The sequence below is a fragment of the Ictidomys tridecemlineatus genome, chromosome 11 (assembly GCF_052094955.1).
Source record: "Ictidomys tridecemlineatus isolate mIctTri1 chromosome 11, mIctTri1.hap1, whole genome shotgun sequence".
Lineage (NCBI taxonomy): Eukaryota > Metazoa > Chordata > Mammalia > Rodentia > Sciuridae > Ictidomys > Ictidomys tridecemlineatus.
In genome coordinates, this window is record NC_135487.1 from 107,659,716 (window position 1) to 107,685,093 (window position 25,378).

Sequence of the window (25,378 nt, forward strand, 5' to 3'; positions counted from 1 at the left end):
TTTTTAAAAGAAAGTATATACCAAAAGGACTGAAAATCGGTATACTAGAATGTTGCAGCCACATCAATGTTTATAGCAGCTCAGTTCACAGTAGCTAAGCTATGGAACCAACAGAGATGCTCTTCAACGAATGACTGGATAAAGAAAATATGGTGTATATACACAATGGAATATTAGTCAGCCATAAAAAAGAATGCCTTTATGACTTTTTGCTGGTAAATGGATGAAACTGGAGACTATCATGCTAAGTGAAATAAACCAATTCCCCTAAACCAAAGGTTGAATGTTCTCTCTGATATGTGGATGCTCATACACAACAAGTTGGGGGAGGAAAGAATAGTTCATTGGATTAGACAAAGGGGAATGAGGGTAGGGAGGAAGGATGGGAATAGGAGACAGCAGGATGAATTGGACTTAACATTCCTATGTTTATATATGAATATACCACTAGTGTAACTCCACATCATGTACAACCTCAAGAATGGGAAGTTATACTCCATGTATGTATAATATGTCAAAATACACTCTACTGTCAATATCTAAAAGGAACAAATAAAGATTAAATTGAAATCCAGAGAAAGAAAGAAATACTAAATCAAGCAGAGGAAACAAGTGCCAAAAGGTTCTTTTTTGGGAGGGAGTATTTTGAGTTTAAGATGAAGTGAAAGGAAAAGTGTCATGTAGGCTGAGGCTTTGGGATTATGAAGTAGAAGCATGTCAGTTTTTGACCTTGTAAATCTTTATCAAGGGAATTTTGTATTCCAAGAGGAATGGAAGTTCTAAAGAATATTAGCAGGGGGTGACTTGGTCAGATTGATATTTTGAAAAGATCATATGGCTTACAGTATGGAGAATAGTATATTAAAGCAGAATAGTTAAAAGTAGGCAGGCAATCACAGTAGCCAGAGGAGAGTTGATGGTATCTCAGGAAGGAAGTTCATGGGAAAAATGATAAAAAGTGTATGGTTTTGAGAGATGTTGAAATTTTAAATTGTTTACATTGATTTAGTGTTACTGGCAGTCAATCCAGATAGCCTGCCTGCATTCCAGGTACCCAGATTCAGCAGCCACTCACATAAGAAATAAGTATGTGGTGAAAAAAAGAAAAATGAATTTTATGCAGTTTGATTAAACTGGTGAGAGAAGCAGCTAGATTACTTCTCCACCAGTCCTTCAGAAATGGTTATATTTTATAGAAACAAGCCAGATGGGGGAGATATCTGTATATCTATCTATCTATCTATCTATCTATCTATCTATCTATCTATCTATCTATCTATATAAATTCAGCTAGGCTATTCTTAGCCAGAGAATATATCAGTCTTAATTTTTTTGATTATTCCTGTCCTTATCACGACGAGGTATGGAATGAAGAAAAGCAGTTATCAGGAAATTGCTTTTATTTCAAAGGTGGTCTCACTCAAATCTTTTCTGTTTGTTTTATCCTTCATTCTTGAGGGAATTGGGCTCTCTGTCCATGGCTGGCAATTTATTGGTTGGATCTGTGTGTAAGATCCCATCAAGGAACTTGAACGAAAGGAACCAGATGCTTATTTCTTAGGAGACAACAACTGAAATACTGGCTCCACCTCGAGGAAAGACTAGTGTTAGTTTGTGCAAGAACTCTTTCCATAACCTTGTGGTTATTTATTTTTGGTGGGGTTTGAAAAACGACTTCATGTGATTTTCCTTCTTGTCTTGGAAAGATTTTCTCTGAATACATTATGATTATTTGCCATGCAGGTTGGTTCCATGCTGCAGGAGCTTTGTCCTGATTTGGCCTTTGATCTGGTTGGTCCCATGTTGGGGAGAAGCAACAGTTTATGAGTCAGTGTCAGCAGACTTGTTCTTAGCCAATTATTAGGAACAGAAGGTTTTTTAGAAAGATTAACTCAGACCAGAAAAATATAAAACATTGAGTAAAGCAATCCAGTCTGTATAATAGATTGTAACTAATAAAAATAATCTCTTTAGTTCTATCATCTTTATCCAAAGAAAACCAACTTGTTAGTAAAAGTAGTCACATCAGATCTGCACTAAATAGTGCCTGTCAGCTAAAGTCCTTCCTGCGCAATCAGGGTTAATCTTCATTTCCATCTGGGTAGAAAGTTTAGTGCCATATTCCATAACATCTTTAGAATTTAGGTATGTTCTGTTGTACCGTGAAAACCTTGAACCCATTCTATAAGAATTAATGTCATTATACTAATTAAGAAAAAATATTTAAATGTTTTATTAACTAAATCACAGTGCAAACAGTACAATGGAGATAGCCCCTTTAAAATAGTCTTACTATCCTACACCAAAATCTTCAACCTTAAGTTTGTCTTGAGAGGCGGAATTGTGACCACCAACAGAAAGGCCCAGTGGCCCCCGGAGGGGCAGAGCTGCCCCACGCGCCTGCAAGGTAGGCGGACCTGCGACCCACCAGCAGAACAAGCCCAGCGGCCTGCTGAGAGGCAGAGCCGCCCCCTCCCCCCACGCCTGCAAGGTAGGCGGGACTGTGACCACTGGCAAAACAGGCCCAGTGGCCTGCTGAGGGGCAGAGCCGCTCCCTCCCCCCGCGCCTGCAAGGTAGGCAGAACTTTGACCACCAACAGAACAGGCCCAGTGGCCCGCGGAGGAGCAGAGCTGCCAACCACGCCTGCAAGGTAGACGGACCTGCGACCCACTGGCAGAATAGGCCCAGTGGCCTGGTGAGGGGCAGAGCCGCCCCCTCCCCCTGCGCCTGCAAGGTAGGCAGAACTGTGACCACCGACAGAACAGGCCCAGTGGCCCGCGGAGGGGCAAAGCTGTCAACCACGCCTGCAAGGTAGGCGGACCTGAGACCCGTGGAGGGACAGAGACGCCCCACGCGCCTGCAAGGTAAGCAGACCTGCGACCCATCAGCAGAACAGACCCAGCGGCCTGCAGAAGGGCAGAGCCGCCCCCTGTGCCTACAAGGTAGGCGGACCTGTCACCCACCGGCAGAACAGGCCCAGCAACCCGCGGAGTGGCAGAGCTGCCCCACACGCCTGCAAGGTAGGCGGACCTGCGACCCACCAGCAGAACAGGCCCAGCGGCCTGCGGAGGGGCAGAGCTGCCCCCCCCACACCTGCAAGGTAGGTGGACCTGCGACCCACCAGCAGAACAGGCCCAGTGGCCTGCGGAGGGGCAGAGCTGCCCCCCCCACACCTGCAAGGTAGGCAGAACTGTGACCACCAACAGAACAGGCCAAGTGACCCTCAGAGGGGTAGAGCCGCCACCCGCACCTGCAAGGTAGGCGGACCTGTGACCCACCAGCAGAATAGGCCCAGCAGCCTTCAGAGGGGCAGAGCCGCTGCCTGCGCCTGCAAAGTAGGCAGAACTGCGGCCACCGACAGAACAGGCCCAGTGGCCCGCAGAGGGGCAGAGCTGCCACCTGCGCCTGCAAGGTAGTCGGACCTGCTACCGACCAGCAGAACAGGCCCAGCGGCCTGCTGGTGTGGTAGGCATATTGCCCCAATCGGAGGAGGAGCAGAGCCGCCGCCTGCGCCTGTGCGGGAGATTTTGGAACTATACAAGAGCAATACAAATATATAGGGGGAAAATTCAATAACATAACAGTTTCACCAAGCAGAAAGAAACGCGAACAGTATGAAGAGACAAGGAAAGAAAGGACCACAAGCAATGCAGGTCAACTCAACGTTAGAAGAGGTAATATCTGCAGCAGATGGAATGTCAGATAAAGAATTCAGGATATACATGCTTCAGATGATCTGGAGTCTCAAGGAAGACATTAGACAGCAAAATCAGACAATGAAAGATCACTTCAATAATGAATTACATAAACAAATCCAGGAAGCAAAAGATCAACTATACAGGGAGATAGAGGTTATAAAAAACAAACAAACAGAAATCCTAGAAATGCAGGAAGCAATAAACCAACTTAAAAACTCAATTGAGAATACTACCAGCAGAGGAGAACACTTAGAAGATAGAACATCAGACAATGAAGAAAGTATTTCAACTTGAAAAGAACATAGACAGCTCATCAAGACTGTTAAGAAACCATGAGCAGAATATCCAAGAAATATGGGATAACATAAAGAGACCAAACTTTAGAGTCATTGGGATACAGGAAGGTATAGAGGTCCAAACCAAAGGAATGAGCAATCTATTCAATGAAATAATAGGAGAAAACTTCCCAGACTTGAAGAATGAGACAGAATCCCAAATCCTAGAAGCCTACAGGACGCTGAATGTGCAAAATCATAAGAGATCCATACCTAGACACATTATAATGAAGATGCTCAACATACAGAATAAGGACAGAATTTTAAAAGCTACAAGAGAAAGGAAGCAGATTACATTTAGAGGTAAACCAATCAGGATAACAGCTGATCTCTCAACACGGACTCTGAAAGCTAGAAGATCCTGGAATAACCTATTTCAAACACTGAAAGAAAATGGGTTCCAACCAAGAATTGTTTTCCAGCAAAATTAAGCTTCAGGGGGCTGGAGGTGTGGCTCAAGCGGTAGCGCGCTCGCCTGGCATGCGTGCGGCCCGGGTTTGATCCTCAGCACCACATACCAACAAAGATGTTGTGTCCGCCGAGAACTAAAAAAAATAAATATTAAAAAAATTCTCTCTATCTTTAAAAAAAAAAAAAAAAAAAAAAAAAAAAAAAAAAAAAAAAAATTAAGCTTCAGGATGGAAGATGAAAATAAAACCTTTCATGGTAAACAAAAGTTAAAAGAATTTGCAGCTAGAAAACCATCTCTCCAAAAAATCCTCGGCAAAACATTACAGGAAGAGGAAATGGAAAATAACAATACAAACCAACAGTGGGAGGTAGGACAGTAAAGGGGGGAAAATAATCAAAGAGGAAAACAAACCATGTTTAGTAACATAAATAAACAAATATGGCTGGAAGAACAACCCATATCTCAATAATAACCCTAAATGTTAATGGCTTAAACTCACCAATTAAGAGACACAGGCTAGTAGAATGGATCACAAAACATGACCCAACAATATGCTGCCTACAGGAGACACATTTGATAGGAAAAGATATACATAGACTGAAGGTGAAAGGTTGGGAAACATCATATCACTCATATGGACTTCGGAAACAAGCAGGAGTGTCCATACTCATATCAAATAAAATAGATTTCAAGCCAAAGTTAATCAAAATGGATAAAGAGGGACACTACATACTGTTCAAGGGAACCATACACCAACAAGACATAACAATCATAAATATATATGCCCCAAACAATGGTGCAGCTATGTTCATCAAACAAAGTCTTCTCAAGTTCAAGAGTCTAATAGACCGCCATACAATAATCATGGGAGACTTCAACACACCTCTCTCAACACTGGACAGATCTTCCAAACAAAAGTTGAATAAGGAAACTATAGAACTCAATAACACAATTAATAACCTAGACTTAATTGACATATATAGAATATACCACCCACCATCAAGCAGTTACACTTTTTTCTCAGCAGTACATGGATCCTTCTCAAAAAATAGATCATATATTATGTCACAGGGCAACTCTTAGACAATATAAAGGAGTAGAGATAATACCATGCATCTTATCTGATCATAATGGAATGAAACTGAAAACGATAAAAGAAGGAAGGAAAAATCATGCATCACTTGGAGAATGAACAATAGGTTACTGAATGATCAATGGGTTATAGAAGACATCAAGGAGGAAATTAAAAAATTCTTAGAGATAAATGAAAACACAGATACAACATATCGGAATCTATGGGACACATTGAAAGCAGTTCTAAGAGGAAAATTCATTGCTTGGAGTTCATTCCTTAAAAAAAGAAAAAACCAACAAATAAATGATCTCATACTTCATCTCAAAATCCTAGAAAAAGAAGAACAAAGCAACAGCAAAAGAAGTAGAAGGCAAGAAATAATTAAAATCAGAGCTGAAATTAACGAAATTGAAACAAAAGAAACAATTGAAAAAATTGATAAAACTAAAAGTTGGTTCTTTGAAAAAATAAGATCGACAGACCCTTAGCCATGCTAACGAAGAGAAGAAGAGAGAACTCAAATTACTAGCATACAGGATGAAAAAGGCAATATCACAACAGACACTTCAACAATACAGAAGATAATCAGAAATTATTTTGAATCCTTATACTCCAATAAAATAGAAGATAGTGAAGGCATCGATAAATTTCTTAAGTCATATGATCTGCCCAGATTGAGTCAGGAGGATATAGACGACCTAAACAGACCAATATCAATGGAGGAAATAGAAGAAACCATCAAAAGACTACCAACCAAGAAAAGCCCAGGACCGAATGGGTATACAACAGAGTTTTACAAAACCTTTAAAGGGGAACTAATACCAATACTTTTCAAGCTATTTCAGGAAATAGAAAAAGAGGGAGAACTCCCAAATTCATTCTACGAGGCCAACATCACCCTGATTTCTAAACCAAAGACACTTCAAAGAAAGAAAACTACAGACCAATATCTCTAATGAACCTAGATGCAAAAATCCTTAATAAAATTCTGGCGAATCGGATACAAAAACATATCAAAAAATTGTGCACCATGATCAAGTAGGATTCATCCCTGGGATGCAAGGCTGGTTCAATATACGGAAATAATAAATGTTATTCACCACATCAATAGACTTAAAAATAAGAACCATATGATCATCTTGATAGATGTGGAAAAAGCATTCGACAAAGTACAGCATCCCTTTATGTTCAAAACTCTAGAAAAACTAGGGATAACAGGAACATACCTCAACATTGTAAAAGCAATCTATGCTAAGCCTCAGGCTAGCATCATTCTGAATGGAGAAAAATTGAAGGCATTCCCTCTAAAATCTGGAACAAGACAGGGATGCCCTCTCTCACCACTTCTGTTCAACATAGTTCTCGAAACACTGGCCAGAGCAATCGGACGAAAGAAATTAAAGGCATAAAAATAGGAAAAGAAGAACTTAAATTATCACTATTTGCAGATGACATGATTCTATACCTAGCAGACCCAAAAGGGTCTACAAAGAAACTATTAGAGCTAATAAATGAATTCAGCAAAGTGGCAGGATATAAAATCAACACGCATAAATCAAAGGCATTCCTGTATATCAGCGACAAATCCTCTGAAATGGAAATGAGGACAACCACTCCATTCACAATATCCTCAAAAAAAAAAATACTTGGGAATCAACCTAACAAAAGAGGTGAAAGACTTAAACAATGGAAACTACAGAACACTAAAGAGAAATTGAAGAAGATCTTAGAAGATGGAAAAATATACCCTGCTCATGGGTAGGCAGAAGTAACATCATCAAAATGGCGATATTACCAAAAGTTCTCTATAGATTTAATGCAATGCCAATCAAAATGCCAACAGCATTTCTTGTAGAAATAGAGAAAGCAATCATGAAATTCATATGGAAAAATAAAAGACCCAGAATAGCAAAAATGATGCTAAGCAGGGAGTGTGAATTAGGAGGTAGTGATACCAGATTTCAAACTGTACTACAGAGCAATAGTAACAAAAACAGCATGGTACTGGTACCAAAACAGGCGGGTGGACCAATGGTACAGAATAGAGGACACAGAGACTAATCCACAAAGCTACAACTATCTTATATTTGATAAAGGAGCTAAAAGCATGAAATGGAGGAAGGATAGCATCTTCAACAAATGGTGTTGGGAAAACTGGAAATCCATATGCAACAAAATGAAACTGAATCCCTTTCTCTCGCCATGCACAAAAGTTAACTCAAAATGAATCAAGGAGCTTGATATCAAATCAGACACGGCATCTGATAGAAGAAAAAGTTGGCTACGACCTACATACTGTGGGGTCGGGCTCCAAATTCCTCAATAGGACACCCATAGCACAAGAGTTAATATCTAGAATCAACAAGTGGGACTTACTCAAACTAAAAAGTTTTTTCTCAGCCAAAGAAACAATAAGAGAGGTAAATAGGGAGCCTACATCCTGGGAACAAATTTTTACTCCTCACACTTCAGATAGAGCCCTAATATCCAGAGTATACAAAGAACTCAAAAACTTAGACAATAAGATAACAAATAACCCAATCAACAAATGGGCTAAGGACCTGAACAGACACTTCTCAGAGGAGGACATACAATCAATCAACAAGTACATGAAAAAATGCTCACCATCTCTAGCAGTCAGAGGAATGCAAATCAAAACTACCCTAAGATACCATCTCACTCCAGTAAGATTGGCAGCCATTATAAAGTCAAACAACAAGTGCTGGCGAGGATGTGGGGAAAAGGGTACACTTGTACATTGTTGGTGGGACTGCAAATTGGTGCAGCCAATTTGGAAAGCAGTATGGAGATTTCTTGGAAAGCTGGGAATGGAACCACCATTTGACCCAGCTATTCCCCTTCTGGGTCTATTCCCTAAAGACCTAAAAAGAGCATGCTACAGGGACACTGCTACATCGATGTTCATAGCAGCACAATTCACAATAGCAAGACTTTGGAACCAACCTAGATGCCCTTCAATAGACGAATGGATTTAAAGAAATGTGGCATTTATACACAATGGAGTATTACTCTGCATTAAAAAATGACAAAATCATAGAATTTGGAGAGAAATGGATGGCATTAGAGCAGATTATGCTAAGTGAAGCTAACCAATCCCTAAAAAACAAATGCCAAATGTTTTCTTTGATATAAGGAGAGTAAGAACGAGCATGAAAAGAATAACATTCAACAGGGATGAGAGGTAGGAGGGAAAGGGAGAGAGAAGGGAAATTGCATGGAAATGGAAGGAGACCCTCAGGGTTATACAAAATTACAAGAGGAAGTGAGGGGAAAGGGAAAAATAATACAAGGGGGAGAAATGAATTACAGTAGAGGGGATAGAGAGAGAAGAGCGGAGGGGAGGGGAGGGAGGATAGTAGAGGATAGGAAAGGCAGCAGAATACAACAGACATGAGTATGTCAATATGTAAATCAATGGAAGTGTAACTGATGTGATTCTGCAATCTGTATACGGGGATACGGGGTAAAAATGGGAGTTCATAACCCATTTGAATCAAAGTGTGAAATATGATATATCAAGAACTATGTAATGTTTTGAACAACCAACAATAAAAAAAAAAGTTTGTCTTGAGATGGAAGATGAATAAAGCTGGATTGCCCCTTATTAACTATAGAGGTATAGGTTACGTTATCTATCTAAAATGACTGCAAACAATATATAAGGTGATGTTATTATATTGTTTAATGAGTTAGGAAGACAATTTGGTTACCTCTAAAATATGTTAAGACAAAAAAATCCTGATTTACAGTATTATACCCAGACTATCAAACATTTAAAGTATTTGTATCAAAAAACATACCATTTTTAAAAATAGTAGTTAATTTAAGCAGAGTAGTAAACCAAAAAGAGACTTTAGAACAAAGAGGAATTGAATAAACTTTGTCTCTTGTAGTACTTTTTAAAGCAATCAAAAATCTAACAAAATCAGAAAATAGGAAATTAATAAAACAATATCTTTGTTCTCTAAATCAACTTTTTAAAAACTTTGCAAAGATCAGATTTGTCATTATCAAATTGTTGGATGTTACCTATAAATGGATTTTAACTTTAAATTCCTCAAAAATTTAAGCATTAATCACAAGACCAAGACTCGTTATTATCCTGTCTTTGGGTACTTAAAAATGGAGAAAAGAACTAAGTTTAATGGCACATGCCTGTAATCTCAGCAAATGGGGAGGTTAAGGCAGGAGGGTCACAAGTTCAAAGCCAGCCTCAGCAACTTATAGAGGCCCTAACCAACACTGATTCAAAAAAAAAAAAAAAAACCCCACAAAACTGGGGATGTTGCTCAGGAGTGCCCCTGGATTCAGTCTCTGGTAAATGAAAAAAAAGAAAAAGATGAGAAAAGATATTCTAAATAATATAAAACCTGAAGAAAAAAACAATAGGCATGATGACATATTAGAAAAATAGATCTGTATTTACTGTCAAAATAATCCCTTTTTTTAGTGAAAAATATTCTATACACTTAATTGAAGCAAACTAGATTAGATAATCACATGTAGCACATGATCCATTTAATAGTTTGGAGGGTCATTTTAAGATGTCTTAAATATTTGGTAACTTTCTGCAAGCACCTTGCTGATTAGAACACTTTATAAACACATTTTAACAGCTCTCTTTAAATTACCCATGGACATAGAAAGCATTAATATTGTATCTTTCTTAAATACTTAGAGATAAATATTCCACTATTCAACTGTATATTCATTGTTACAAAGTAAACTGAAATTGGCTACTATATTTGACATAATTGTGCAAAATCCCATTTTTTGAATATTAACGTTTGATATGGTTAATTCTTATTAATTAGTTAGATTTCTTTATTAATAATTCAAATAATTTTAAATTTCCCATAAGTAACATTTCACTTAATGGTTGAAATGGGTAATAAGCAAACCAATTTGAAATAAAATATGAATATTTGCCATTTAAAAAAAGATAAATTATCTAAGTGATTAGCAGGCCTTAAAGTTACTAAATATTAAAGACATCTTTATTACTAACAAGTTTAAGTTGACATATTCATCACAGATTTACTCAAGTCATATGAATAAGAAGGCATTTAGGCTGATTTAACAGATTTTAAGTTATGTGATTATCTGTAAGGCAGTTTAGTACTATACAAATGAGTCATATATAAGCATATAAACATACATGAACACAAGAAAAGTTTAAAGCTCAGATTTATTGTTGGTATTTTTAAAAAGTCAAACTGATATGCCCTAAGCAGTCTGTAAATTTAAGTTTGCATTTTCGAAGATAGTTGGGGCTAGCAAACCTTGAATAACCAGTTTTTCTTATGGGGGATGGGAAGGAGGGTAGGTAGAGAAAATTAAAAGCTTTAATCAGACAAAACAGAACAAAGTATATATCATTTAAAGGCACAGAATCAAAATGTGAATTTACTAGAGGAAAAAAGTATGAACTCAAAGCAATCATGGATTAAATATTGTTCATTATTTTTTTTTCATAGAAGCTTATTATGGTTTGGAGATGAAATGTCCCCTGAAATGCTCACCTTTCAAATGCATGATCCCCAATACAGCAAATCAGAGGTGGGGCTTTTAAGTAATGATTACTTCTCCGATCTCATCAGTGGATTATTCTGTTTGCAGGATTAATCTGCTAATAGCTGAATGGACTCCTGGTGATCAGTTGTAGGCAGGTGGAGCGTGGATGGAGGAATTAGGTCACTGGGGTGTGGCCTTTGACTACACCTGTTTCTGGCCCTTTCCTCCCTCTCTATTCCCTGTCTGACATGTTCTGAGCAGCTTCCTTTACCATGCCCTTTGATCATGATCTGCCTTCTACCTTAGGCCCAAAGCAATGGAGTAGCTGACCCGGGATTGAGACCTCTGAAACCTTGAGACCAAAATAAACTTTCCCTCCTTTAAGTTGTTCTTGTCTGGTATTTTGGTCACAGCTGACTAACAAGGCTCATCTGATGACTGAAGCAAGAGTAGAGCTTGGGAAATGTTGGGTCAATAAAATGTTGGCTTTTAGCAAATCTTCCCATTGAGTCAGTGTTTCTTAGATCAAGAAATACCTTCTTAGGTATTGTTTGAGGCTTGGAGGGCCTCAAACACCAAAAGCTGAGCTGGGTAGCTCGAGGTGTAGGGGTGACTATACCCTTACTTGCACCTTTCTGGACGAGCTGCCTGTAGTCCTTTCCAACCTGCAAATGAGTATGTTCTTCTAAAATGGAATTCCCTATTTTAGTAGATAAATGTTGCTATAGCCATGGAGTTTATCCTGTTAAGCCAGTTTTCAAGTTATCAAAGATATAAAATAGTTGTATTAAATAAAAGTGCATATTCAGATAGCTAGGCCATGCTGTAATTAAAACTTCTCTAAGAAACACTAAGATAGAATTAGTGCTTTTCATTTTCACAACAAAGATTTTTCAAATGCACATCCTAGAGATCTACTCCTTTTTTTTTTTTTTTGGTACTGGGGATTGAATCTAGGAGCACTCAACCACTGAGCCACATTCCCAGCTCTATTTGTATTTTATTTAGAGACAAGGTCTTGCTGAGTTGCTTAGCACCTTGCTTTTTTTAAAAAAAAGTATATTTTTTAGTTGTATACAGACACAATACCTTTATTTTATTTTTATGTGGTGCTGAGGATTGAACCCAGTGCCTCCTGCATGTGAGGGAAGAGCTCTCTACCACTGAACCACACTTCCAGCCCTAGCACCTTACTTTTACTGAGGCTGGCTTTGAACTCACAGTCCTCTTGCCTCAGCCTCCTGTGCCACTGGAATTAAAGGTGTGCACCACCATGCCCCACTACTCCTCTTGGTATCTCTTCCAAACAAATTGACACCATCAAAAAACGCTTGTCAAAGACAAGGCCAAATTTTCCTGTCAAACAGTTCAAGAAAGAACTCCAGGGAGCTGGGATTGTGGCTCAGTGGTAGAGCACTTGCCTTACACATGTGAGGCACTGGATTTGATCCTTGGCACCACATAAAAATAAATAAAATAAAGGTATTGTGTCCACCTACAACTAAAAAAAAAAAAAGAACTCTAGGTTGGATTTTGAGAAATCCCTAATTGGCTGAAAAGCACCAGATGACAGGAAAGGAAGGACACAGATACATTGCTAGTGACATGAGGGGGACATCCAAACTTTGGACCCAGAGTCCTAAAAAATAATTTTTCCATTCCATAAAAGCTGCAAAGAGCAGTCAACATTGGTTAAAGGGAAAGAAAGGGAAGTCCTAAAGCAAAATTAAGTTCTATACCTGCAGGGATATTCCTTACTAGTTCCATCCCCTCCTCCAGCTTTTGGCCACAGGCAGCATTATAGTCCTGTTAAGAGTTGCCATTCTATTACTGACATTCAAGTCAGGGACCCTACCTTGATCTTGCTGGCCAGATTTGGCCACTTGCCCACATAAGAAGTAAACAAAGTGAAAAATAATTTTATGCAGTTTGATCAAACTGGGGAGAAGCAGCTACATTGCTTCTCCACCAGCCCTACAGAAATGGTTACAGTTTATAGAAACAAAAGGCAGGTATTATTCTCAGATTTAGCTAGGCTGTACTTAGCCAGTGAATATGTCAGTCTTAATTTCCTTAGTGTCTATCCTCTGCATGAGGAAGTACAGGATGCAGAAAGTAGTTATCAGGAAGCTGCTTTTAATTTCAAAGAGGTATATTTCAATAGGGTGATGATTGAATTCATTGGTGCTTAACCATTGAACCACATCCCCAGCCCTATTTTTAATTTTGAGACAGGGTCTCTTCTAAGTTGGTTAGGACCTCTCTAAGTTGCTGAGGCTGGCTTTGATCCTCCTGCCTCAGCCTCCTGAGTTGCTGGGATTACAGGTGTGTGCCACTGTGCCCAGTTTAGGGTGATGTTTGGAACTCTTCTGTTTGTTGAAAAGACTTTTCTTTTTCCATTAAATTACTTTTGTATTTGTAAAAAAAATCATTTGGTTATATTTATGTAAGTCTCTTTCTGGACTCTCACGTAATGTCCTTGACATACTTGCGTATCCATTTGCCTGTATTGCAGTGTCTTGATTACTATAGCTTTATAATAAGTTTTAAAATTGGATGGTGTGATTTTTCCAATTTAAGATTGTTTTAACTATTCTAATTCAACTTTTTTACCTGTTTTGCTTTGAATGATTTTGAAAGTGTTTGTTTTTTAAGCAATTAGTCCATTTACTCCAAGTTTTGTTAAATTTTTGTGGATAGATTTATTTGTAGCATTCCCTGTTATCCTTGAATGTCTGTGGAGCATTATCCTTCCTTTTGTGATATTGATTATTTGTCTTTTTGTCAGTCTTGCCAGAGGTTTATTCATTTTATTGATCTTTACAAATAGCCCACTTTTTGTTTCATTTTTTCATTTTGTTTTTCTGTTTTCAATATGATTGATTTCTACTCTTTATTATTTTCTTCTTGTTTGGGGTTTATTTTGCTCCTTTTCTAGGTTCATTTTTTCCCCACCAGTGATTGAACCCAAGGTTGCTTAACGACTAAACTACATCCCCAGCCCTTTTTGTTTTTTGAGGCAGGGTCTTGCTAAGTTGCTGAGGCTGGCTTTGAATTCTGGATCCTCCTGCCTCAGCATTCTGAGCTACTGGGATTACAGGTATATGCCACCACTCCCAGCTCTTTTTTCTAGTTTCCTAAGGCAGAAGCTTATATTATGGTTTTGGAACTTTTCTATAAGCATTTTACTACTGTAAATGTCCTCTAATCACCTCTTTAGCTTCTTAGCACAAATTTTGGTATATTATTTTTATTATTTCAATTTCAATTATGTTAAAATATTTTTAAATTTTTCTTGGGATTTCTTCCTTGACCTTGTGATTGTTGAGAATTTTTTTGCTGAATTTCCACCTATTTATTTTCCTGTTTTACTTTTATTATTACTTTCTAGTTTGACTTCATTATGGTGAGAAATGTACTTCAATTTATTTTTTTTATTTGATAAGGTATAAGGTTTGTTTTATAAACCAAGGATACTGTATATCTTAGTTAATATTCCATGTGCATCTGAAAAGAATGTGTACTCTGTTGAGTGTTCTATAAGATATCAGATCCAGTTGGTTTTTTATATATATATATTTTATTTATTTTTGTACCAGGGATTGAACCCAGGGGCCCTAACCGCTGGGCAATATTCCCAGGCTTTTATATATATATATATATATATATATATATATATATATATATATTTATATTTATTTATTTATTTAGAGACAGGGTCTCACAGAGTTTCTTAGGGCTTTGCAAAGTTACTGAGGCTAGCTTTGAACTCATGATCCTTCTGCCTCAGACTCCGGAGCTCTTGGGATTACAGGCTTGTGCCACTGTGCCCGGGAAATCTGTGTGTTTTTAATTGATATTTTCGATTCAATTATATTATTTATTGATGGTGGGATAAAAATCTCTTACAGTTTTGGAATTGTCTGTTTCTCTTTAAAATTTTTTTTTGGACCTTTATTTTATTTATTTATATGTGGTACTGAGAATCAAACCTAGTGCTTCACACATGCTAGGCAAGCGCTCTGCCACCTCTCTCTTTTTAATTCTGTCAGTGATCATTATAGGTATTTTAAATTTCTGCTATATGCCTCACACTTGATAAAACTATTATATTCTAATGAATGATCTATTGATTATTATTAATGTCCTCTTTATTTCTGATAATTGTCTTAAAGACATTAGTTGTCTTTAAGTATATTTTAACTGATATTGTAATAGCCACTCCATGTTTTTCATGTTTATTGTTAATACTTTTCATTTTTCAACCTGTTTTAGTCTTTTTTCCCCCCGTCTTAGTCTTTATATTTGAACATATCTTTATATCTGTTGCCCATATATATTTGGGTCTTCCTTTTTTGTACACTCTGACAGTCTCTGCTAATTGGAGATATTAGACTAATACTATATTTTAAAATTGTAATTCACATGTTGACTTGGTCTGATTATATTCATCACTTATAAATCTGCTTTCTATTTGTTTCTTTTGTTTCTAGTATTTTAAAGTTTCTATTTGTTTCTTGTGTTTTAAAATTTCTCCCTTCTTTTGGGCTATTTGAATATTTTTTGGCATTCTATTTTTATTTATCAGTATTTTATCTATACCTTTTTGCATTTATTTCTGTGGTTGCTCTAGGAATTATGATGTATCCATAGCTTTGGCTACCTTGAGTTAATATTGTAACACTTCATGTAAAATGTTGAAACTTTTGACTAAATGTGTGTCTCCTCCCTCTCCCCCCCTCTCCCTCCCTCCCTCAGACACACACACACACACACACACACACACACACACACACACACACACACACACACCTACCTCCCTTTACCACCTTGCTCTTTATACTGGCAGTGTTATATATATATGATACCTACATGTTTTTATTTATATCCTCACAAGACAGTGTTAATATTATTTTAAACCGTCCTGTGTTTTTAAAAGAACTTAAGAGGAACAAATGTCTTTTTAATTTATTCTGATATTTATCATTTTTAATATTCTTCATTTGTTCCTGAAGAGTCAAATTTACCTGTAATGTTTTTTTCTTCCTAAAACACTTCCTTTAGTATTTCTTTTTTTTACCTCTTTTTTTTTATTGGTTGTTCACAACATTACAAAGCTCTTGACATATCATATTTCATACATTAGATTGAAGTGGGTTATGAACTCCCAATTTTTACCCCAAATGCAGATTGCAGAATCACGTCCGTTACACATCCACAATTCCTTTAGTATTTTTTGTAGTGCATTTCTCTTGGTGACACATTCTCTCATCAGTTTTCCATTCTGAATATGTCATTTGTTTAGTTTATTCATAAGGATATTTTTGCTACCTTTGGAATTGTGGGTTTACAGTTTTTTTCTTTCACCACCTTGAAGGTGATGTTTTATTGTCTTCATCCTGTATGTTTTCCAATTAGAAATCCACAAACATTGTCTAGATTTTCTCCTTAACCTTTTTTTCTCAATATTTTAAAATTGGTGCATTATCATATATAATGGTGGGATTTGTTGTTACCTATTCATCCATGCACACAATACAACAATATTTTTTGGCTAATACCACTCCTCTGTATTTTCTCCCTCCTACCCTCTTCTTTCTCTCCTGATCCCTTTCCTCTATTCTGCTGATCTCCCTTTGTTTTAACTTTGTTTTTTAAGGAGTACATGAGTGAGGTTGAATTTTTCTGTTTAAGATTCACTGCACTTCATAAATCTGTAAAATTTTAATTTTCTTCAAATATAGGAAATTTTGGCTATTCTTTCTTCAAATATATATAGATTTTCTGTCCCCTTTCTCTTCCTGGGATTGCCATTATACATCTGTTTGATCTTTTCATATTGTTCCACAGGTTCTTGAGGTGTTCGTTATTTTCTTTAAATATGTTTTTTCTCTGTGTTCTTTAGATTGGAATCTTTTTGTTGTTCTGATATTAAAAATCATTGTTTTTTATAACCTCCATCATGCTCTTAAACTCATTTGGTGAATTTTTTTCCTTTTTGTTTTTCTGTGTCTTGTGTATTTCACTTAACATAATGACCTCCAGTTCCATCCATATTGATGCAAGTGATTGAATTTAGTTTTTTTATGACTGAATAATATTCCTCTATGTATATATCACATTTTCTTTATCCATTTATCCACTGAAAGTCATCTGGGTCGATTCTATATTTTAGCCATTATGAATAGGGCAGTAATAAACATGGGAGTGCAAGTATTTTTTGGTATAATGATTTCATCTCCTTTGGATATATATGCAGTAGTGGCATTAATGAATTGTATGGTAGGTCTGTTTTTAATTTTTGAGGAGTATCTATAGTGTTTTTCATAAAGGCAATTCTAATTTTTATTCCCACCAATACCATATAAGAGTCTCCCTGACCTTTTTTGGGGGCATTCTCTCCAGTATTTGTTATTATTTGTATTTTTTCAAACCTTTATTTTATTTATTTATTTTTATGTAGTGCTGAGGATTGAACCCAGTGCCTCTTAGCCACAACCCCAGCCTTATTGTATTCTTGTCCTTCCAGCTGGTGTGAAATAATATCTCATTGGTATAATGATTTCATTTTGGGTTACATTTCCATGATGATTAGTGAGATTGAGCATCTTTTCATGTATTCATTGACAGTATGTACATTTTCTTTTGAGAAGTGTTTGTTTAGTTGTTTAGCTCATTTGAGTTAAGTTCTTGATGCTTTACATAAAACAGTATAGTTGATAAAGTGAGCCCATCTGAAGATTCATAGGAAAAATGATAATAACTAGAGATTTTAGAATACTTAAGAGGAAAACTTAGGGTGATAACTATTTTTAAATATTCATCAGTGATTATGTGAAAGAGGAATCAGATTTCTATAATGATTATGGAAGGCAGAACAGTAACTATTACATAAAAATTACAGGGAAGCACATTTTAGTACAGTGTAAGGACAAATAAGATTGGTAGAATAGTGAGTGATTAGCTACTTGCTAATAAAGTTGCAGTGATTTATGCATAGATAAGGTTTGAATTCAATTATTTGTATAAAGTTTTTGTTGGGGGAGGGAGTACTGAGTATTGTATCTAGGGGCACTTTGTCGCTGGATTACACTCCCAGCCCTTTTTGTCTTTCATTTTGAGACAGGGTCTCCTTAAGTGGCTTAGGGCCTTCTTAATTTGCTGATTCTGACCTCAAACTTAGAATCTTTCTGCTTCAGCCTTCTAAGAGTCTGGTATTGCAGGCATGTGCCACTGCACCTGGCTTGTGTGATTTTTAAATTAAAATTCGGTGCCTTTTGTAACAGGGCTTTGTCAATTAAATCCTCTGTCATCATATTTTATTTTTGAGTATACTCAATAATGACTTTTTTTCTCTTTTAAAGAATTTTAGTCACAGAAAAGTTCATAGTTCTCTCTACAAGTCTGTCAGCTTAATTATTTTGAATATGTGTGCAGTTTGACTCTAATGACTTGTTTATATTTTTAAATAGGCAGAAAACCAAAAACTTTTAGATGAAAAAAAACAAGTCGAGAAGATTGCTGAAGAATTGAAAGTAAAAGAGCAAGAACTAACTGGTCTTTTACAGACCAGAGAGGTTTGTTAAGGATAAATTTTTGTTCCAAATATTATATTCAAAGAATACAGATTTGCAAATATATTATATTTAAACTATTCACTCTGTAAAAAATTTCTTCATAAGCTTCTTTTTAAAAATATGCATTCCCATTAACTTTTAAAATGTAACTAATGTGGCTATTAAAATTTAAATTAATAAAAATAAATTTGAAATTTGGTTACTTGATTGTTAAAATCACATTTGAATATTACATATAGAGAACTTTTAGATTATAATGTGGGAAAGAAAGGTTTACATTTAAGATACCAATCCTGTGTATAATGTTATGGCTTATAACAATTACATTTATTGGTGTCTTAAGTATTTCTTAACTGGTATATTTGAAATTTTGTCTTTATTAAGTTAGATTCTTATATTGTAATATATTTTATAGTGCTCATATTATAGTATTAGAATTTAAAGTATGTTTCCAGTCCATAAACAAAATTATGTTATAAAAAACTGTCTATAATACTAAGAACATCTTTATTTCTAAGATACTACCTGATTTTATTAATTAACATTTTCATCAATAATATAACTTTTTAATTGAAATTAATTACTTGGTAGAGTAAATCAGACAAAATATTTTGTAATATATAAATATAATTTTTCTGGTTGAACTTGACAGTATCAAGGTAGAATTTATTTACATTGCATTTGTCATTGATCATTTATTTTAAAATTAAAATGATTATCACATTAATCTACTTAAATTTTAAATATTTGGCATACCCTGACATGTTTTTTGCCAAACATAAGACTTGATTACTTAGAGTGACCATATATTTTGAATGGAAAAACATTTGCCTTGGGTATGTATGTTTATTTTGCAGAAAGAAGTACATGATTTAAAAATACAGTTAACTGCCATTGCAACAAGTGAACAGCATTGTTTAAAACAGGTTAAAGATCTGAAAACTGAGCTTGAGAAAGAGAAGTATGTTATCCATTATCTATATGTAGTTTAATATTCAATTGCTAAGCTTTCTGGTAATAAATAATAAATTAGGAAATTATGTTCAATATTTATATGAATGGATTTCAAGTTGCACTTTATTCCAAATGAAAGATCAAGATGGTGTACTATTGCTAATAATGTTTTATTGCTAAAGGAAGTTATTTTTATTATTATTATTATTTTGTACCAGGGATTGAACTCAGGGGCACTCGACCACTGAGTCACATTCCTAGCCCTATTTTTTTTTGTATTTTATTAGAGTCAGGGTCTCACTGAGTTGCTTAGCACCTCACGTAATTGCTGAGGCTGGCTTTTTGAACTTGTGATCCTCTTGCCTTTGCCGTTGGGATTATAGGCGTGCGCCTCCATGCCCAGCAGGAAGTATAAATTATTGACATAAAAATAGTACATAACAAAGTTAAACCTCTTTAGAAAATCAGTATGCAGTTTTCTCTTGAAGATGGGTTCTAAGATCCTTGAGTATGCCAACATCTGCAGATGTTTAAGTCCCTTATATATAAAAAAGCATAATAATTGCACATAACATGCATAACATAACACATATTAAATCATCTCTAGATTACTTATAATACCTAATACAATATGTACATGCTATGTAAATAGTTGCTATATTGTGTGGTTTGGGAAACAATGCCAAGAAAAAAAGGCTGTATGTTTAATAGAGATGCAGTTTTTCTTCCTGTATATTTTCATTCTATAGTTGGTTGATTCCATGGATGCAGAACCCACAGACACAGAGGGATTAACTCTATTACCTTTTTGGAGGTATTATTTTTTGACAAAATAACATTTGTACTTCTAAGTAGCTGGGTTTTTTCCTAAATTATTTCATAGGTTTTATTGATAAAATGTTAACATGCAAATTTATTTCTTACATTATCCAAATAAGATATATTTAATTGAACGTTAGTTTGGAAATTAAGTGTGAGAAATAATTATTGTATTATTACTGAGAGAAATAAATTCAGGTAGCCGTTCTGTTGTTGAGCATTGTTTTTATCTTTTGGTTGCTTCTCAGCTCTAGATAAAAATAACAAAGAACTAACAAAGAACTAACACAAGAAACAAGTAATATGGCCCTAGTTTAGGGCCATAAATAGTTTATGCAGTAGCCTCTCCTTTCCTGGTTGGTTCCCATTCCCTGATTACCTTTGAATAGTATGTTTTAGGAGCACTGGGTAAAATTTATTTAGTAACCCAAATCTCTTTTGATGAATGGAGTGATTAGTTAATACTTTAATATAAATTTATATTCCCTTTGGTTCATTTTCTTTTTCAATCTTTCATTGCTTAGTGGAAAAATTTTATTTCCACTTCAGTGGATTTCCAGTATTAAGTAGAAAAAGATAATAGGTACTCCTGAAATCCTTCGGTAGAGCACACAATTCTGTGCTCATTTAAAATTGATCCTGGCTGCAACCAGTAACAAATATTCCACACTGCAGTCTTGTCTTGCAGTGTGGAATATTTGAAACCTTATAACAGCAGTTTAGTATTATACAAAAGTTAAACCTAGTGTTATCTAATTAAAAATAATCAAATTATCAGAAGTTTGAAGAAATTTCTGAGACATATTATTAGAAATAAAAAAGTTACGTGAAGAAAATAATGTGTCCTTCAGAGTTTGTGAAAATGTTTGAGGAAATCAGAATATGAGGGAATAACCAAGGAAACTATGACATTTTGAAAACAAAATGTAAAAATTTCAAACATGTACAAAGTAGAGGGAATAGTGTGATGAATCAGGATGAACTTACACCCCACTTCTGGAATTATTAACTAATGGCCCATCTTGTTTTATTTATATTCCTAGCCCTCCCTTCTTTCTCCTAAGATTATTTTGAATTAAATTTCATATCATCATGTAATTTCATATGTAAGTATTTTGGTATGAAATATTTTTTAAAAATAGGTTTAAGAATACTGAATTAACTGCAAGCTGCAACAAGCTTTCACTAGAGAACAAAGAACTAACACAAGAAACAAGTAATATGGCCCTAGAAATCAAGAAACAGCAAGAAGATATTAATGTGAGTTGAAAAAGGAAGTACTGGTAACTTGGTTTTCTTACCTGTAAAATTAGGGGGCTTTTAGATAGATGACCTCTGAAGATTCTTTCAGATTAAAAAAATAGGATTATTTTAGAGCTGATACTTTGTTTCAGAATAAAAATGTGTTTATTAATCTGAGATGGTGATAATGGGCCACAGAATGTAGAGGCTACTTATAGATAAGGTTAATATAATTTTAAGCTTAAGATTTTTATATTTAGTCAATAAGTATTATTAAGTCATAGATGACTCTGAAGGATACTATGATGAATAAAATAGCATTTCAAGAGTTTATGGCAATAGAAAAATAGTAAATATTTAAATAACTTAAAATAGCATAGTACATCATTTATGTTGTTAGTGGTTCAAAGTGTTCTCAGATTTACACCATCACTTCTGCCTTGGTGACCTTAAAAGATGAATTCTGAGTACAGTAAGTGACAACAGATTACATTTCTTCAGACCAGAACAATATGAACAAATGATATGAGGCTCAAAGTATCATTGGGAAATAAAAGTTTTGTTAACTATGATATAGAGATTGTTAGGAAAATAATTAGTATAAGCCTGGAAAAGTAGTATGGAACTGTGCAAATTAAGTAGCCTGTTTTCTTGCTTTATGTATGAATAAGTTTTATAGTTACAGATAAATGTTTTAAATATTAATTTCAGTTTTAGTTTTGTTGAAACAAAATAATATAAACAATGTTTATCTCTTTAGAGTAGCAAAAAGCAACAAGAAAGGATACTGAAACAAGTAGAAAATCTGGAAGAAACAGAAACACAATTAAGGCAAGACTAATGAATTGACCTTGTTTATCTGGCAATAGATTTTGATATTTTCTGTTAACTTGTTATGGTTAATTTAAATTTAACTTTTGTTGAATATTATATAAAATACAAAATTTAGACTAATTACTGTTTTGGAATCTTGCTTAAAAATAAAATTGTAATTTCTCCTTTATATTTAGTGTTGAAACAGTAAAATTAGATGAAGGTCAATTTTAAAGCATCATAAACCTTCTAATTCTTTAATATTTACTTAAGAAAGTATACTAATCATAATACAGAGAATTTATATGAAAGAAATTTTAAAAGTTATTTATAACCACATCAGCTATTATAATATAGGAATATTTATGCCCACTCTATATTAAAGAATGGTCTTTGCTTGTAATCATTGATATACAATTTTATTTGTGGTTCTTCCATTTAATATTATTCATGTTTCTAGGTGTTTTCACAATCATCTATTTTTAATACACCAGTTAATCAAGTAGATTAATAATATTATTTAGCTTTTTTTATTTTAGAAAGGCAAACTTATAATTCCTGGTACACATTTTATTAGTTTTTGTTTAATGACTAGAAATCCTTCTGTCTTCAGAAAATATTACATATTCATTGAAACACTACCTATCTTATTATATATCTACATCATATTTATTAGATAAGAATTCCAATTACTTTTATGTAATAAAAGTAAAAAGGAATTTTGTATGTTGGCTATGTTTCACTTTATACATTATTTTTAGGCCTTTATAGAATATAAAACTTAGAAAAACATTCTCAACTAATATTCTTATTCGATGTAAATGACTCAAACTACAAACAATACTAAGCTAAGCACTGTTATTACTTTTAAAATCTGTTTCTAGAAGTTTTATTTTTCAATCAATACAAAATGATCTAGTTCACACTATTAACTGCCCAAAAATTATTTAAAAAACTAAATATTCTTTGTTAAAGAGAAGATTATAAGAAATGTTTTCTATGTTCTTATTTTAAAAAACAAGATTCTGGTATACATGGGGAATTTAAATACAAATTCTTACATGGTGGCTAAAATCTTGACAACTTTTAGCCTGATACAACATAAATCAACAGTTATTATGCATAAACAATTCAAAATTAAAGTTTATAATAGAAATGTCAACAAGTCATAACTACGACACATCAATACTGATGGGTTCCATATACTTCCAGCAGGCACAGCAGATGTGCACATCTGATAGACATACTGCTTAGAAAATTAAAGCTATCAGAGCTATAAATAAGGAATACATAAATATAAACATAGCAATGCCAAAGCATTAGGGCCATTAAAAAAAAAGAGCGATGCAAATACATTTGATAGTTCTCTCTGTAAGCCACTTTCCACTGATTTATAAAGCTATGGTTTTATAATTCTTTTTTTAAAAAGGAAAATTTTTCTACACTGCTGCATGCAGTAATTTCACTGTTCATTCTTGACTAAAATGGAATCTTCAAATTCTCTTGAGGAATTTGACATATCTCCTCAGGATCTCTCCAGAAAGTCAGCTTGTCATATTTTCAGCAGCCTTTAGTGCTTCAGTAATCTTGCAGAGTTCCTTAATAACAGATGATAAAGCTTCTGGGTTAATTCCTTGTTACAAAGCCATACACAAATAGACAGTGTTTCTATATCTAAGCCAGTATTCAAAATTCTTGAAATCTCAAGCAGAACGTCCATGGTTTCCCTCACTGCATTCAGATTCGCCGCTGCGGTTGCTGAAGACCTGGTGCCACTGCCACTTGCCATGGCGGAGGCTGAGGGAGGCTCCGTTTTCACTTTTGAGTATCTAAATTTTCCAGTTTTTCACTATGATAGCTAGTTCTGAAGTAAACGTAGGTTCTTTTCCCCTTGATTTTGAATTTGATAGAATTTATTTCAAGTGGAAGAATTTATTAGGTCATTGAAGTGATTTAAATGACTTGATAATAAAATGATTTACAATATATTTTATTAGTTGTAAATGATGCAATACAACAAAAATCATATGAAAGTGCTGATTCTAAAATGTTTTGTTTTTGGATTTTATTACTAACCTATTGATAATTTAAAAGATAAAAATAACACATTGTATTTATGATTTGTAGTTTTAATTTTTTAAAAATACTTTCTTTATGTTTTAGTTGTAGTTAGACACAATACCTTTATTTATCTATCTATCTACCTATCTATCTATTTATTTATTATGTGGTTCTGAGGAGCAAAGCCAGGGCCTTACATGCGGTAGGTGAGCACTCTACTGCTGAGCCACAACCCCAGGCCTATAGTTTTAAATTTTTGGATAAGCTTTGGAATTTTTCAGGTTTGCTTCTTAGAATTTCTTCTTTTTGAAATTGTCTTTTTATACCTTTGCGCATTAATCTTTTGAGGCCTTCTTTTTTGTTTTGTTTTGTTTGGTACTAGAGGCTTTACTGCTGAGCTTCATCCCTAACCCATCTAAATTTTTATTTTGAGACAGTCTAAGTTGTGGTAAGGCTGGCTTTGAACTTGAGATTTACCTGCGTTAACCTCCCCAGTAGGGATTACAGGAATGTATCACCATATCCTGCTTGAGGTCTTTTCTTTTGGACTTATTTAAGCATTAAAAATATTAATCTATTTTATTTATAGTGTATATTTTCTCAAATCTGTCATTTTTATTTTACATTAAATTTGATTTTCTTATTTTTGCCATTTCTTTTATACTTAGAAATTTCTTGCCTGTCTGAAGTCAAATATCAATCTTTTCTTTGGTTCTTTTTAAAATTTTTATGTTGATATTAATTTTTCTTTTTTAAATAATAAAAAATACTTTAAGTCATTTACTTCTAAACACAGCTGTGAATTTATGATATGGGTTTGATACTCACTTTCCATGTTTATTTTTTTTCCTAAATA

The 25,378-nt window shown here is 34.6% G+C and overlaps 1 protein-coding gene and 1 pseudogene across 4 annotated transcripts in view; one reads left to right on the top strand and one right to left on the bottom strand.

The window, feature by feature from the left end:
• Positions 1 to 25,378, top strand: part of Sycp1 (synaptonemal complex protein 1) — a 127,323-nt gene that overhangs the window by 41,643 nt on the left and 60,302 nt on the right. For all 4 annotated transcript variants that reach the window (XM_078027064.1, XM_040287346.2, XM_013362682.4 and 1 more), the window contains 4 exons: positions 18,529 to 18,633; positions 19,491 to 19,594; positions 21,549 to 21,666; positions 22,409 to 22,479. In XM_078027064.1, coding sequence (XP_077883190.1) covers positions 18,529 to 18,633; positions 19,491 to 19,594; positions 21,549 to 21,666; positions 22,409 to 22,479 — 398 coding nt within the window. The remainder of the gene's footprint in view (positions 1 to 18,528; positions 18,634 to 19,490; positions 19,595 to 21,548; positions 21,667 to 22,408; positions 22,480 to 25,378) is intronic.
• LOC101976660 (mitotic-spindle organizing protein 1 pseudogene) lies at positions 23,997 to 24,330 on the bottom strand (annotated as a pseudogene).